This window comes from Hyaena hyaena, unplaced genomic scaffold (assembly GCF_003009895.1).
Source record: "Hyaena hyaena isolate Hyena2069 unplaced genomic scaffold, ASM300989v1 scaffold_694, whole genome shotgun sequence".
NCBI classification, from domain to species: Eukaryota; Metazoa; Chordata; class Mammalia; order Carnivora; family Hyaenidae; genus Hyaena; species Hyaena hyaena.
The window spans coordinates 554,980-569,764 of NW_024081327.1; the positions used below are offsets into that span (position 1 = coordinate 554,980).

Sequence of the window (14,785 nt, forward strand, 5' to 3'; positions counted from 1 at the left end):
AGCCCCGTTTGTAATTAACACAAAGTCATGGCAAACACGTTTGGCCTCAGTAAGTAATGTAATTAACACAAAGAGTGGCCTCAGTGGCCCTCTTCCTCAGCTCTATGTCTCTCATGACATTATGCTACTTCATGTCTCCGATTCATCCTAGAGTTAAGTGCCTTGAGAATAGGGGATGTGTTTAACGCCATCCTTGTAGTCCTTAGGATATTTAGCACAGTATCTTGTGAGAAGATGTTCACAGATGTCCATTGAACTGAACTTCCTTACAGCTCTGCTTTTGGTTTTTAAACTGGGTTTATATTTTCCTTAGGTTTTATGGTATACATGGGCATAGAATTCCTGCAAGAACTTGCCATTAAGTACATCAAAACTGAAGATCTAGCTCCTCAATCCCAACATACTAATTATTTTATTTTTTAAAAAATGTTTATTTTTGAGAAGGGGGGGGAGAGAGCGAGCGTGAGCGAGCAAACGCAAGCGAGCTGGGGAGGGGCAGAGGGAGAGGGAGGCAGAGAATCCAAAGCACACTCAGTGCTGATAGCAGAAAACCTGATGTGGGGCTGAACTCCCAACCCCATAAGCTGAAGTCTGACACTTAACCAACTGAGACTGAGCAATACTGATTAGTATGGGTGCCCCCATAGTAATGATTTTAAGATGCACCATTGATGTAAATAATTTTTTTTAGAGGAAAAGAAACACTGCGTCTTAGATATACTCATTGTTTAGAAAGTGAGTATCAAGTTCAGTCAACACTCGAATGTGAAAAAAACACATTTTATCATCAGTACTGTCATATTCATTACCATAAAGTTGTATCTGCTTTAATCAAAACAGGCATGTTAGCTCTAAATCAGTACTGTCCAGTCAAAACATCATGCAAGACACAAATGTAATTTAAAATTTTCTAGTAGCCACATTAGAAAGTCAAAAGAAACAAGTGAAATTAATTTTGATAATTTAACTCTACATATCCAGAATATTTCCTATGTAATCAGTAAACAAATTAATTATACACTTTATATATTTTTTGCACACCAAGTCTGCAAAGTCCGGTGTATATTTTATACTCCTAGCACATCTTGTTTGGGACTAGTCACACTTCAAGTGTTTAGTAACCAGCTATGGCATTGGATGGTGCAGATTTAAACATTTAAGGTCATACTGAAGGTTTTGGTGAGAAGGTTCGGAGGTGCTGCACTTCTTAATGCTAGCTCCTTATCATGCCCTCTCTTACAAAAATCAACCTGAATGGCAACATCAAAGAGACAGAAATCACTGTGATAAAGAGGAGAGATGGTCTAGGACTTTCTTAATGGATATATGAAGTGTTCATGGGCTGTTTGAGTATTAGGAAGTCAAGAGGTTTTTTTTTTTTTGGCAACATGTGAAATTAATTCCTTTTATCAGAAAGAGCCTAGGATTCAAGCTCTGCTTTGCTCCTGACTTATGGTGTTCACACAGATAAATATCTTAATCTATTTTGAACTGTCAAAAAAATTTTTAATGGAAGCTAGGATTAGATTATCAATATCCCTTCCAAGTCTTAAAGTCCTATGAATTTATGATTCTGACAAATAAGACAGACTTTTCTTTTTTTGAATTTTAAGGACTTTCAGTAAAACAATTACAACATTTTGCTGAAGGATCCAATCTTTAAAGTCTAGTGGGTGAGTGGATCTAGAAGGCAAATAGTGAGACGGAGGAATCCTTGGTTAGTGCTGTTTCGCAGGGGCAGGGAGGAAATTTGAAGTGGTCAGGTGGGGCGGCTGGCTTTGGTAATTCAGTCTTTGATTCTCAAGGACGTCCACTTTCTGTCCTCAGATCTCTGATGTCGGAAGCACATGAGGGGCTGTACTACGTGGAGGTGCACTCTGGGGGACAGGTGGTAGGCAGCCCAAGTCCAGGACCCTGGGATGGCCGTACTTTCCAGGTGGGTTCTAAGGATAGAGGAATGCGTGTTTGCTGAGCCTGAGGATGTGTTTGTGCTATCGACAGGCATGTTATAAATCAGTCAGTCTGCTTCGTCAGGGTAAGAAGGAAGGTGGATGATGGTTGTAGTGGAGTTTCTGAGTCTGTACCAATGTAAGTTAAGTATTGAACATTTGTATGTCAGGCTCTTTGCTTTATGTACATTAATTTGATGTTCACAACAATTATATGGGGTAGCTATTATCCTGGTTTTACAGATGAGTGACTTGAGGCTCAGGGAAACAAAATAATTTGTCCATCTCATCCATAATTTGGCTGTGTCATCTAGGTAGTAAATGGCAGAACTAGGAATTTTCAAATATTTTTAATTTTTTATTGACATACAATGTCCTATTTCAGTTGTATATCATCGTGATATTTTTATACATAACAAAATAATCCCCATGATAAGTCTAGGTTAGAATCTGTCATCATACAGAGTTATTACAATATTATTGACTGTATTCCCTCTGCTGGCAGGAATGTAAATTGGTGCAGCCACTAGGGAAAACAGTAAGCAGGTTTCTCAAAAAAATTAAAAATAGAAATATCCAGCAATTTCCCTTCTGGATAATTATGTGATGAAAATACAAACACTGATTTGAAGAGATAAATGCACCTTTATGTTTATTATCTACAATAGCCAAGATATGAAAGCAGACCAGATGTCCATCAGTAGATGAATGGACAAAGAAGATGGGGTGTGTATATCTATAGATATGGATAATTGTATGATGGAATGTTACTCAGCCATAAACTCTTACCATTTGCAACAACATGGACAGAACTTGAGGGTCTTGTGCTAAGTGAAATAAGTCGAGAAAGACTAACACTGTATTAATTTCACTTAAATGTGGCATCGAAAAGAACTAGGATTTGAACATGCATTGGGCTCTAAATCCTCACCTAAACTGAAGACCATAGATGAGCTACAAAGATGATCATCATGAGTCAATGTTTCATTTTATAGCAGCAATTCTCCTGAGTCTTGGTAGGATGAAGGGATTGAGGATCCAAGTTCTACCTCCTCCTCTGCTTTGTGCTGTATTTCTGCTACTCTTTCCAACCAGAGTTTGAAAGGGCATTTGCTGATTGCATTCTCCTTCAAGCTCAGAGCCAAAAGGAAGAAGATACAGGGAGAGTTGATGAGCTAATGCCTAACTTATTTTGGAGAAGCAATATGCATGCTCGGTCTTAATTTTATGTTTGGTTCAGCCTATCGTCCATTTCAGGTTAGTTTTCTAATCTAACACTAATCTCTCAAAGGGAAGGTCCTAGACTTTTCATAAAAAGCTGAGGTTTGACAGTGCTCTTTGTGATGGTTGTACTTCCCATAGGGTGCCTCTGTTGAAGCGCTGTTCATAACAGTATTAGTCATTAGTGCTCTTTTTAGAGTAAGACTTCATCCCCTAAAATCATCCCTGTTACGATCCACTCTTTACATAGGCAGTCCACTTACAAATTTGGAATTTTCTGTCAGTTCACATTTAACAACTTGTTTCTCACTTCAAGAGAAGCTTGTTTTCTGGAATTTTGCTTCTGCACATATGCGGCGGAAAGAAAAAAATCATTCTTCTTAAGACCCACACCACTACCTCTACACTGTCTCTGTAGATGGAACGCAGATGGATGGCCGGGCACCCTCCCTAACCACCATGCTGTTTTTGGTTTTGATGTTCCTTTCACCCCAGATAGTAGTTTTCCTACTTATTAAAGATCGGAAAGGAGAGCAAGGGGAGAGAAGAGAAGCACTTCCGAAAATTGCACATTAAAGAAAACAAGTCCTCGAGTGCTTCGCCTAGCTTGGCGAGTTGATGAAAAATCACCAGGGGACGCAGTTAATGAGAGGCATTCCAAGCTAAATAAAATGCGGTGTGTGTCTTTGTTTTGGGGCTGGGGGAACTATGAGTATTAAAAATTAATTCCATCTCGCCAGTCCACTTCAAAGAGCCTGCTGCAGGTGCTGACAAGTTTGAACAACTCACAGAAGGTTCATCAAGCAGCTGGTGGCTGTGGCTTCACTATCCTAAACTGCTGTGTTTCCTCTCCCCCATCTTGCTGCCGCTGACCTCACTCGGGCTCAGGGATCAGCATGCGGGAAGCTTGATTTGGAAGCTTATTAATTTTTCACTTTGTCATGTCTCCAGCGTGGTGGGTAGATGGAGCCTGTTTTCCTTAGAAATGTACCATTTTTATGTCCTGTCGGCTCAGAGGGAATCACAAGTGAAGCTCTTTCTGAGGTTTAACTCTCAGCCACCCCACCATGTTGAGGAATGGGAGGGAGTGATCAAGGAGTCACTCTATTTCCCCCCTCCCCTGTCCCCGCTGCCACACTTCTGGTGGAAAGCTTATAGACTGAGTAATAGATCTTACTTTTTAAGCTGGAAATCCAGAGGCACATACCCTTATTTGGTCTGGACTCGACTGTAACTTTTGCCTCTGTTTTTAATGTCTGAGAATGGGCAGTGACCACTGCTCAACCTCATGAGGCTCCTAGGATGTATTTCCAATAGCAATGACAATAGTGTGAAGAGCACCCCAGTGAGGGGTGAAGGCCGGGGTATAGTAAGAGGTTGGGAGGCCAGGGTGAGGAGTACATGTTTGGCAGGTGCATGTGGATTGCATTAATCCTTATTTGGAGAGATAAGTGCCAGCTCCTAGTTGGTGAGGTCATTGCATTCTTACTTTGACCTCCTGACTATATGTACTTTCTGTGACCTGTTCTCTACCCCTTTCCTTTAGAAAGGAGGAAACCAGCCTTGATGGCAGGCTGTGTAGCTATGTGGATCAATACATAAAACTGACACTTGCCGAACCACCATCAGCTTCACTGAAATGTCTGTTGGTTCTCTCTTCTGATTCGGGCTGTTGATTAACAATGGAGTTATTCTTTGGTGATATTCTGCCTGGGAAGGTGGACTCCTGGGATGTTGGAAGCAGACCAAGCTAAACAATTTGCTTTCACTTGATTTCTGAGTGAGAAGCAGTGTAGTTTATGGGGGAATGAAGGCTGTCTAGGCATCTAGAGGAAGTTGAAAGTGAGGGTATCAGGAGGGGGGAAACCAAGTCTTTTCCCGAAATGTCATTAGCTCATGGGTCAAACCTTGGCCTGGTCAGTTTATCCTTATGCTTCTCTGTTCACACTGGGCCTGACTATGAAATGCACTGGTCTTTGACTAACTCAGATGCCTATAGGTGAGATGGAACTGCTGGAATTATCTTTTTCTCTCCTCTACTTCCAGGTACCATATCAATCATCTCCGATGCGGCCACTCTATTCATTCACAAAAATTTGAGTGTCTTCTATATACCATGCTATGCACAAGAATATAACCATGATTGAGTAAAGCACTGTACCTGCCTTTCTAGAGGTTGTAAATAGCAGAGAATATGCTTTGGAAGAAGGGACATAGAAAGATGATTTGGAGGGCCATGACCAGGCTTTGATAGGCCCCCACCTCTTCATCAGGGCTATCTTTCTCCTTCTCAAAGAGTAATATTGCTTCCCGTGCCTTTAATCATTTGAATCCTTTTTTCTCCCAATAGGCACCATCCATTTTCTCAAACACCTCACTTGTGTGCCTACCCAACTTCCAGTTTTTTGTAGCTTGGTCGTTCCTACCAAGGTGTTGACTGATAATTTAAGTTACAATCCTTTCAATTTAAGTAAGCAATTTTTTTGCCCAGAAAAGTTGTAAAAATCTTTCAAGCTTCCAAGATACCAAGTTACAATAATGGAATTCTAAAGGTGGCCTATCTACCTGTCTTTATGGTGAAAAGTGGTCCTGGGTACGGCAGGTAGGCTGGTGGAAACAGACTTGCCAAAGTTTGGGCAATAACATTCCCTTAGCTTTCTTGGTGGAGAAACCATAATAATACACTAACTCTGCTTCACACATCTAATATGGGGATAAAAAAAATAGATGTAAATTGATTTGAGGAAGTTTAACCATTTACCACCTTTGACTAGTGTTCGATGAGGAATGACTTTTGCTTCTTGTCTGTGGTTGTGATGTTCTAATGTAAGGCTCCCTTATGATGACCTTTCCTGAACAGTTTTCCAGGTCACAGACACCCATTGTTTACCAAGTTACACCACCGAGTGGAGTGCCAGGTAAGAACTCTCATATTAAAATAGGAATAACTATGGATCCCTTTGCCAAAGCTATTGAAAACTCTTCTACCCAGGAGTGTGCTCTCTATAAATGGGAACACTGAACTTCTCTGATGCTGGTTTGAAAATAAATGTCAACTTCTGGATTATTTTTAATCTGATTTGGTTTCAACCAGGGGCACTTTTCCTCTGTGACTTCACTGATCACAAAAAGAATCCAGACACAAAAAGGAAAGAGGGCAGCAAAACCAAACCAGTTACTGCCAGAGCATGGAAGAAAATAGAAACCATCATTGTTAATTTTACAATCATCTGCATAATAGTGAATCTTTATTGAACTTTACTGCGATCCAGGCTCTGTTCTAAGCTTTTGGTATATACTATCTTACTAGATCCTCACAAGAACCTGATGATGTAGGGACTATTCTTCTCATTTACAGATGAGGACATGAGATATCAAAAGGTTAAGTAACTTGCTTAAAGTCAGCTATTAAGTGTACAGCCAGGATTTGCTCCCAGACAGGCAGAATCCAGAGTGGACAGGTGTACCCAATATTTTGTTCTGCATTGAATGGTGTTGCATACCACATGCAAGCAAGCCATCAACCCTGATCCTTAAGCTGGGGGTTTGTTTGTGAGTTAGAGGGCACACGGGCATGCAAAGGCCCAGGGAGAGAAGTAAAGGAGAGAGAGATGGCTGAGATTGACATAAAAGAGGGGATTGCAGCTAAGAAATAGATTCAAGAATTGCTAAGCTTGCCTTACAACTAAGTAGTAAACACAGCTAGGATTATATATAATTCTCTGTCTGATTCTTGGCAAATTCCTAGGTCTACTTTAGATTTTCCCTTTGTTCAGGGTTTCCAGATGGTGTAATTATAGGAATACAAATTGCTAAATGTTTATATGTAGTTGTATCTAAATGCATAAACTCCTCTAGTTTTGAATGGCTTGACTGCTCAAGAATGTCAAAATGAATATGAGTTGCTGAAAAGTATTCGTACGTGTGTGTGTGTGTGTGTGTGTGTGTGTGTGTGTGTGTGGAACTCCTATCTTGAAGAATGTGATTCCAGCATGATTTTTTTAATGCAGGTTATTCAGAGATCTGTTCCTTTCCATTTGTCTGAATAATCAAGACATGATCATGTTTTATTAAAAAGAAAATATGGTCCAAAAATCACATGCAGACGTTTGGGTCCCTGCTGCTCTGGTGTCAGAAAGCTCTTGTTAAGAAGGCAGAAGTCTGCAGGGTGAGGGATGAGGAGGGAGCCTGCCATGAGAGGTGTGAAGTGGGTGGTTGGCTCACCCGGATCTGTCAGGCTCGTTTCTCCCACCCAGTCCGAGAGCTTCACACTGTGTCTTCCACCTTCCGGGGAAACGGTTGGTGGCTGGCCTTGTTGCAGCGGTCCCTCTGGGCAGGATCAATACGGCAGCATCTTTGAAATGACTTTCCAGACAATTACTCTCATTTCATTTGGGAAGTCTGCCCAGAGTAGCAGCCAGGGAGATGGGGGAGGTGGTGGGGACCGGAGAGCTGACGTTCCCTTAGCAATTGAATTTCTACATGTGGTTAACAGTCCTCCACTGTGACGGAGAATCACCGAAATCACCTGGCACCATGGGCTGGCTTAGCCATTTCTCAGCCTCTATTGCACTTCTTTGTTTAAAAACCAGACTACAACTCACAGAATTCCCTATTTCTAGAATTTATTACCCATTTTTAAAATTGTGCCCAACAAAGCTAGAAGTCATACCTATCAAAGCCAGGAAATTAATACTTTAGCTCTATTAAAATGAAGGGAAATTATTTTGCCAGTTGTTAATAGTAACAAAGAGTCTAGGCTTTCTCCATTTCTATGACCTTTGTCTAAGGCATTAGGTTCCTTATCCTTCTACCCATTCACCTGTACAGTGGTTCTCCTACTTTCTGGAAGGTTCCTATGGTTTCAGTGCCTGTCAGTCATCCAATGACCACAGATAAAAGTCATCTTGTATTAATAAAGCATGCACAGCATGAAGGGAACAACTTGGTAATGTTCTTTTGTGACTTTAAATGTGGCCATGAAGAGATTCAAAGTCTTCCTCCTTCAGTGACTTCATGAGCCCCTTAAGTGCTCTTTTCTTTTCCATCTTTGAGGTTTTACTTCACTAACGAAAACTGCTCTCATCTCTTAACACTGTTTATGATGCTACAAGAGGACACTGTATATGGCTAACTTCCTAATTATTGGGAAGGCACACATTTCCAGGTTGTGGGGTTGTTTGGTGAAATTGAACTATATCACTTTACTACAGTGTGCTTGCTTAACACTTTGCCTCATGTGGTTCTACAGAACTGAATTTAGGTGTTTTCAACTATGGAAGAAATCATCTCATGTAGCATCCGGCAGGGGCCCCCAAACTTTTTGAGAAAGACTTACATCACCAATTATGAGCAGATTGAGTAGGGACAGTACCAAGAGTGCATGTTGCAGAGAGAGGGATTGCTGATGCCTGCACTTCCTCTTGAAGTTGAACTCAAAAGAGGGGTTTTAGGTAAACACTTGTTACCTAGTGGTAATCCCTGTGAGTCACATAGAGGAGCCTCTGCAGTAGAAGTCATCCATTTGTCAGTGGGCAAGGCTGACACCCACTGTTTGCAGATCCCCAATTTGCCCTCCCTTTGAACATGAGCATATTTTTTGAATGAATGAGATGTGCACTTGACCATCCTTTAAGCCATAATTCTATTCTATCTCATGCCTTCCTTAGTTCCCATCCATTTAGGTCATCCTTGACATTTATCTTTTGTCCTCTGACACATGGAAAAAAGTTTAATAACCCTGAAACCCATCCAGATCATCTGACCTGAATCTCCTCGGTTTTCCATATTAGCAAGTGTCCAGGGGAAAGTCTCATGAAATGCAGAACACTTTGTTCTTTTTTTTAAAGTTTTTAATTTATTTTTGAGAGAAAGAGAGACCGCGTGAGCAGGGGAGGGTCAGAGAGAGAGAGAGGGAGACACAGAATCTGAAGCAGGCTCCAGGCTCTGAGCTAGCACATAGCCCGAAGTGGGGCTCGAACCCATGAACCGTAAGATCATGACTTGAGCCGAAGTTGGACGCTTAACCAACTGAGCCACCCAGGCGCCCCCAGAACACTTTGTTCTTAAATCCCATGTTCAGTGATGGTCTACACACAGCCAAGATGGTAAAACAAGTCAGTGTATGGAAACGGGCCCTTCCTCCTGAAAGCCTCATACTTCATAGAACAGGGAAGAACCTGTTCTTCTGTGCTCGCTGCATAGCTGATTAACTCTGGGGTTTCAATAATTATTTTAGGCTCTCTAATATGTAACACTGATCACTGGGTCATACATGGGGCTCCTTTCCTGTTGCACGGTTTGTAAGAAAGCATTAATATTCTGAGTCATGACCAGTTTGGCTGTATTAAATAGATGGCACCAAACAGAAATCATTTGTTATAATTTACAGATTGAGCTAAGTGTATTACATTTCACAAATCTTCTTAAAACAGGAGAACTGATACATGTGTATGGCTGGATTATCACTGGAACATCAGAAACCTTTGATTTCGATGCAGAGTACATTGATAGGTAAGCATGTGTTAGTTGCTGTGTTCAACTAGTTACAGATATGCTGGATTGCTTCTGGAGACCAGCTTCCCCAATAGCAATAAATTGTGAGCAGTTGGCACAGAATTCCTGTTTTCCTCTTTGCAGTTTATGGTCCCTGGTGAGTTGGGCTTCAGCAAACTTTGTTAATGTAATTGCAACTGGTCGATTAAGTTGGTCCATTTATTTACTGACAACTAGTCACTCTGGGCTCAGCGTGAATTGTGCTGTAACTGCATTTGTGGGTTTTCTTTTTTGATTCTTCCCTGTCTCTTCCTTGGTTCTCAGGCTGAAATAATTTTTTTTTTTAATAAAATGATGTGTGAACCCCAAAGACCATTATAACTTCCTTGTTGGGTTGGTATCCATTTGCACCTTTAGGAATTCTGTTAGTGTGATCAGAGGAAAATGTGGGAGAAGGTACTGAGACCCATGGAGTTTTATTCTTTTCTGGGAATGATGAGGATGGCCAATGTGACTTTCTTCACCAGAGACTTTAAAATGAAAAGTGGTACTATTAAGTCATGTGTGCTAGGGAGGGAGGGGAATAAGAAGGGGTGTGTTGAAGTTGTGTCTGGGGGAAGCGTTAGGCAACTGGGATTTTGCAATCTCTGGAGTAGTTATAGCCAGGATTGATAAGGTAGAAGAAACCTAGTCTTACTATAGCTGAGTGGATTCTATATACTTGTGTCTAGTTTTCCTTGTACTCCTAGAAAGGGTGAGGGTATCATCCTCTGTTCTGTCCCATCTCAGTGATTCTGCCTAGCTGAAGAGAACGTGATCTGGCTACTCTCCAGATCTATATTTCTGGCATTAAGTAGTGGTCCACTCTTCTTGAAAGGAAATGACTCTGTGGAGGATAGGAGCCACAAGTGCATCCTTAACAATATGCCACATTCACTGCTTGGTCCCCTGTCAGCCCTGGTCAGGGATACAGCATTTGAAAGGAGGAATGAAGGCATCAACTCCACAGTAGCTCTGGGTAGTCTCAATACAGCCAATGTGGATATGATGAAGATTTGTGGGGGAAAGGGAAACGCTCTTTCTGCAGAGTGAAAGTGCGGCCCATGGAACAGTGCTATGCACACTTACCTTCAGACTGAGAGTTGATTCAACATCTTCTTAGGGGACAAGCTTTGGCCACCTGCAGTGATGCCCCATAATTACAGAGAAGAAGGCTCATAACAGTGTTCCTCTGAGTTTTGCCAGGAATTTTTACTGGGAGTCTTCCACTACTGTCTCTGGTCTTTTTTCTCTTATTTTTTATCCAGCCCGTTGATTTTGGAAGCTCAAGGAGACCAGCGGGCCACAGCCTGCTCTCTTGTAAACAGGCAGACAGGAAGCCGGTGAGTGTCTTTTCTGCCTACATATGTGCTTTTAGGTTCTTCCACGTGGGTTTCACACGCACACACACTTGTGTTTTTTTAGAGAGAGAGTGTGAGAACACGAGCAGGGGAGGGGTAACGGGAGAAGGAGTGAGAGAATCTTATTCAGGCTCCACACCTAGTGCAAAGCCCTACTCAGGGCTCCATCTCCCCAGCTGTGAGATCATGACCTGAGCCCAAATCGGGAGTCAGATGCTTAACCGACAGAGCCACTCAGGTGCTTCATACACCCACACACACATAGTTTCTAAAATATAGATCACCCATAAGTCCTGACTGCCTTATCTTTAGACTTACTGGAAGATGGATGGTAATTGATTCAAAATGGGAACTGAAGTGGATTCTGAAACCTTTCTTGAAAACAAATAGCTAATACTAAGTGCGCATTATGGGCTAGACCCTGCTCTGACACTCTACATTTAAGTGACTCAGTATCCTTGTGAGTACATATGGTTATTAGTCCCACTTTATAGACGAGGAAACGGAGGCACAGCGCCACAGAGAGATCAAATATTTTGTCCAAGGCCTTGCAAAGAGGAAGTGGCAGAACTGGAATGAGTGCCTGGGCTGACTAGCCAGCCTCCAAGTTTATGCTCTTTTTTTTTTTTTTTTTAACTTTTTTATTTGTTTTTAAGAGGGAGAAACAGTGCGAGTGGGGAGGGGCAGAGAGAGAGGCAGACACAGAATCTGAAGCAGGCTCCAGGCTCTGAGCTGTCAGCACAGAGCTGGATACAGGGCTCAAACTCAAGAATCACAAGATCATTACCTGGGCCAAAGCTGGATGCTTAACTGAGCCACCTTGGTGCCCCCCAATGACAATTTTTAACATGAGTGTCTACATTCTTATAGTTTAGCTAATCAACATTTTGCTGGATTTTCACCTCCATCTGGACTGAGTAGATTAACCTTCTCTTGAGGTCATTACAAGTATTATACTCTGTGGCTTAGTTTTTTAGGACTGGCATTTTGTAGAGCCAAATTCTATAATGTGGTTTCTTCCTGCTGTCTTTAGTTTGTTTGCTCAGGGTTGTATTTTTTTTTTTTTTTTTTGTGGGGGGTGGGGGGTTTATACTTGATAATAGATTTTTTTCTTTCTTTTTTAAAAGAATTTAATCATTTTTTAATGTTTATTTTTGAGAGAGAGAGAAAAACACAATGCAAGCAAGGAAGGGGGAGAGAGAGAGGGAGACACAGAATCCAAAGCAGGCTCCAGGCTCCAAGCTGTCTGCACAGACCCTGATGTGGGGCTGGAACTCACGAGCTATGAGATCATGACCTGAGACAAAGTTGGACACTTAACCTACTGAGTCACCCAGAAGCCCCAATGATAGTTTTGTTTTCTTTTTTTAAGAATTTTGCTGTCCTTGTTGTAAAGGTTTTGGAAGGAATGGAGAGGTCTGAAAAGAGGTTAGGAGCAAGTTAAATTTCATCTCCCACACTGCATGCTTGACTGATAGCATACCTCTCAAAGAGAACTCCAGTTAGTACTATTCTAGTATTTGCTCGCATGAAGTCCTTATGCCTTTAGTATTCACCAGCTCCTGCTGGCCAACTGACCTTTTGTTTTTTACTTTCCTGGCTAAAGAGTCAGAACTTCTGAACTGAGTTGTCTGGTAATTCTCACCTCAGGTTTTGGTTCTCCTTCTAGCTATCCTCTGCAAGAAAACCATGGTCTTGGGACCCTGCAGTGCCGTGTGGAAGGCGACTACATTGGTCTGTTCAAGAATGGCATAAGTTTAAAGTCTTCTCTGTTTCTGTATCAGAAAAATACTATTTCAAGAATGCTTCTCACAAGCATGAAAATAGTAACTACCATGTATTGAGAACTTCTTCAAAGGTGATATGGAACAATTTAAGTAGAAACTAATTTAATCCTCACAATAAGTGAATTGGTGAGGTTGGTAGAATTACTTTCGCTTAATAGGTGAGAAAAATAACAGCTGGTAACTGGTAGAGCCAGACTTACTATGTTTAGTCTAACTGTAAGCCTGCTGTAAATCTTACCTGCTTTGTGCTATTACATCTATTCTTTATTGTTGGAAGTCAACACTGATGGTACTAACTCTGGGAGGTGCTTATTTGGGTCACTGTTAATGAAATTACAGGTTGGGACAGTCACTTGGTGACATCTGGAGTCCTTGGGTTTATGGTAGCAGTGGCCTAGCCCAGGTGATACATGCAGACTCCTGTGTTAATGTCTGTTTCATTTTGTTACAGGCTCCCAGAATGTTAGTTTCTCAGTATTTAACAAAGGAAAGTAAGTAACTAGGAGTATCTAGATTTATTGTCATCTTATACTATCCACCTCTTTCTTGTTTTGCTTACTTTTTTGAACCTTTTGCAATGGAAAATTCCAAACAGACAGATTAGTACAATGAAACCCCATGTACATACTTGGTTTCTTTTACTTAGGTGAATATAATTGTATCCTACACACTCAACTTGAGGTAATGTAGATGTTTCAATGGGATGATGGCACAAAATTTTGGGAATTACATCTTAATTAATCTCATAATACGGTAAATTTAAAACAGAACATAGTTCCATGAAATGCATTATATCATTTCAGGAAATGCCTTCTTCAATATGGAAAAGGTCCAAATTTCATAGAGCTTTGGAGAGTAAATTATGATTCTGAATGATGCCTGCATGCCCTACTTAATGTTCTGACACTATATAATTTGTCAGGGATTTTCTTTAAAAGTGTACTATCTAGCTGATACTAATCTCATTGTGGCGATAGAGACCTATCACCTACAGTCATGTAGCCTCGGATATAGAGGCTCACTCGCTTGTGCTCTCTCTCTCTTTTTCTTGAATTTAGGAAGGAAAAACACTAACATCTATTGCGTATCTACCATAGGCCAACTCCTTACCAGGCCCTTTCACATCATCGTTCCATTCAATGCTTGTGACACGGTGAAGTAGGTGTTATCATTGCCATACAAAAAGTTTCTAAATCACAAAACATACTTTGCCCCATTCTATCATTCTCTGTTCATCAAAGGGAACTGGTAGCTAAGCTGTTCTAAAGATCAGGAGAGGTTGGCCCATGATCTCCCTTTAGGCAGCCAACTTAAAAACTGCAATCTCAAATGCTTTCTTCACCTAAAACAAACCTTTGTTTTGGAAGGTCCATGGTTCACAAGAATGCATGGCTGGTCAGTGCTAAACAGGAGCTTTTCCTGTACCAGACGTATTCAGGTATGACTTTCCTTCTCCCTGTACTCCTGACTCCTTCCCTCATACCTCACTGAATGAGGACCCCTCCTTCCCTTTATCTTGCCCATTTCTCTATGGCCACGAACACCTGAGGCTGTCCCCACAATGACGGATGACCCTTCAGCTTTGGGTAAAATAAGTGTGCATGTCAGCGGTAATTGCCATATTAAATGAGGCTCGATCATGGGCTTATATGCAAAGTTTGTGGATATAAACTGAAGGGAAGAAAGGAGGTCACCCTTGTTGTATGTTCTGAGAAATGACAGAAAAGAGTTGGCGCTGAAAGTACAAAAGTACATCTTTCCACTTACTTTAACACCTCACCGTGAGCATTCATCCAGTTTATGACTCGCTGATATTGATGCTAAACTACAGTGTTGCTGTCAGATGAGCAAACCTCCATACTAACAAAATGAATGTTGAAAATTGGAAAGTTGCATGCAATTGTGAATGCAATTCAGTAACCGAGGGTTGACC

General features: G+C 41.3%; 1 protein-coding gene across 1 annotated transcript in view; it reads left to right on the forward strand.

Annotated features, from left to right (window-relative positions):
• The window catches only part of PKHD1 (PKHD1 ciliary IPT domain containing fibrocystin/polyductin), a 488,222-nt gene that overhangs the window by 3,630 nt on the left and 469,807 nt on the right, over positions 1 to 14,785 (forward strand). The window contains 7 exon segments of the mRNA XM_039217466.1: positions 1,828 to 1,936; positions 6,031 to 6,088; positions 9,605 to 9,683; positions 10,973 to 11,047; positions 12,735 to 12,799; positions 13,304 to 13,343; positions 14,220 to 14,290. Coding sequence (XP_039073397.1) covers positions 1,828 to 1,936; positions 6,031 to 6,088; positions 9,605 to 9,683; positions 10,973 to 11,047; positions 12,735 to 12,799; positions 13,304 to 13,343; positions 14,220 to 14,290 — 497 coding nt within the window.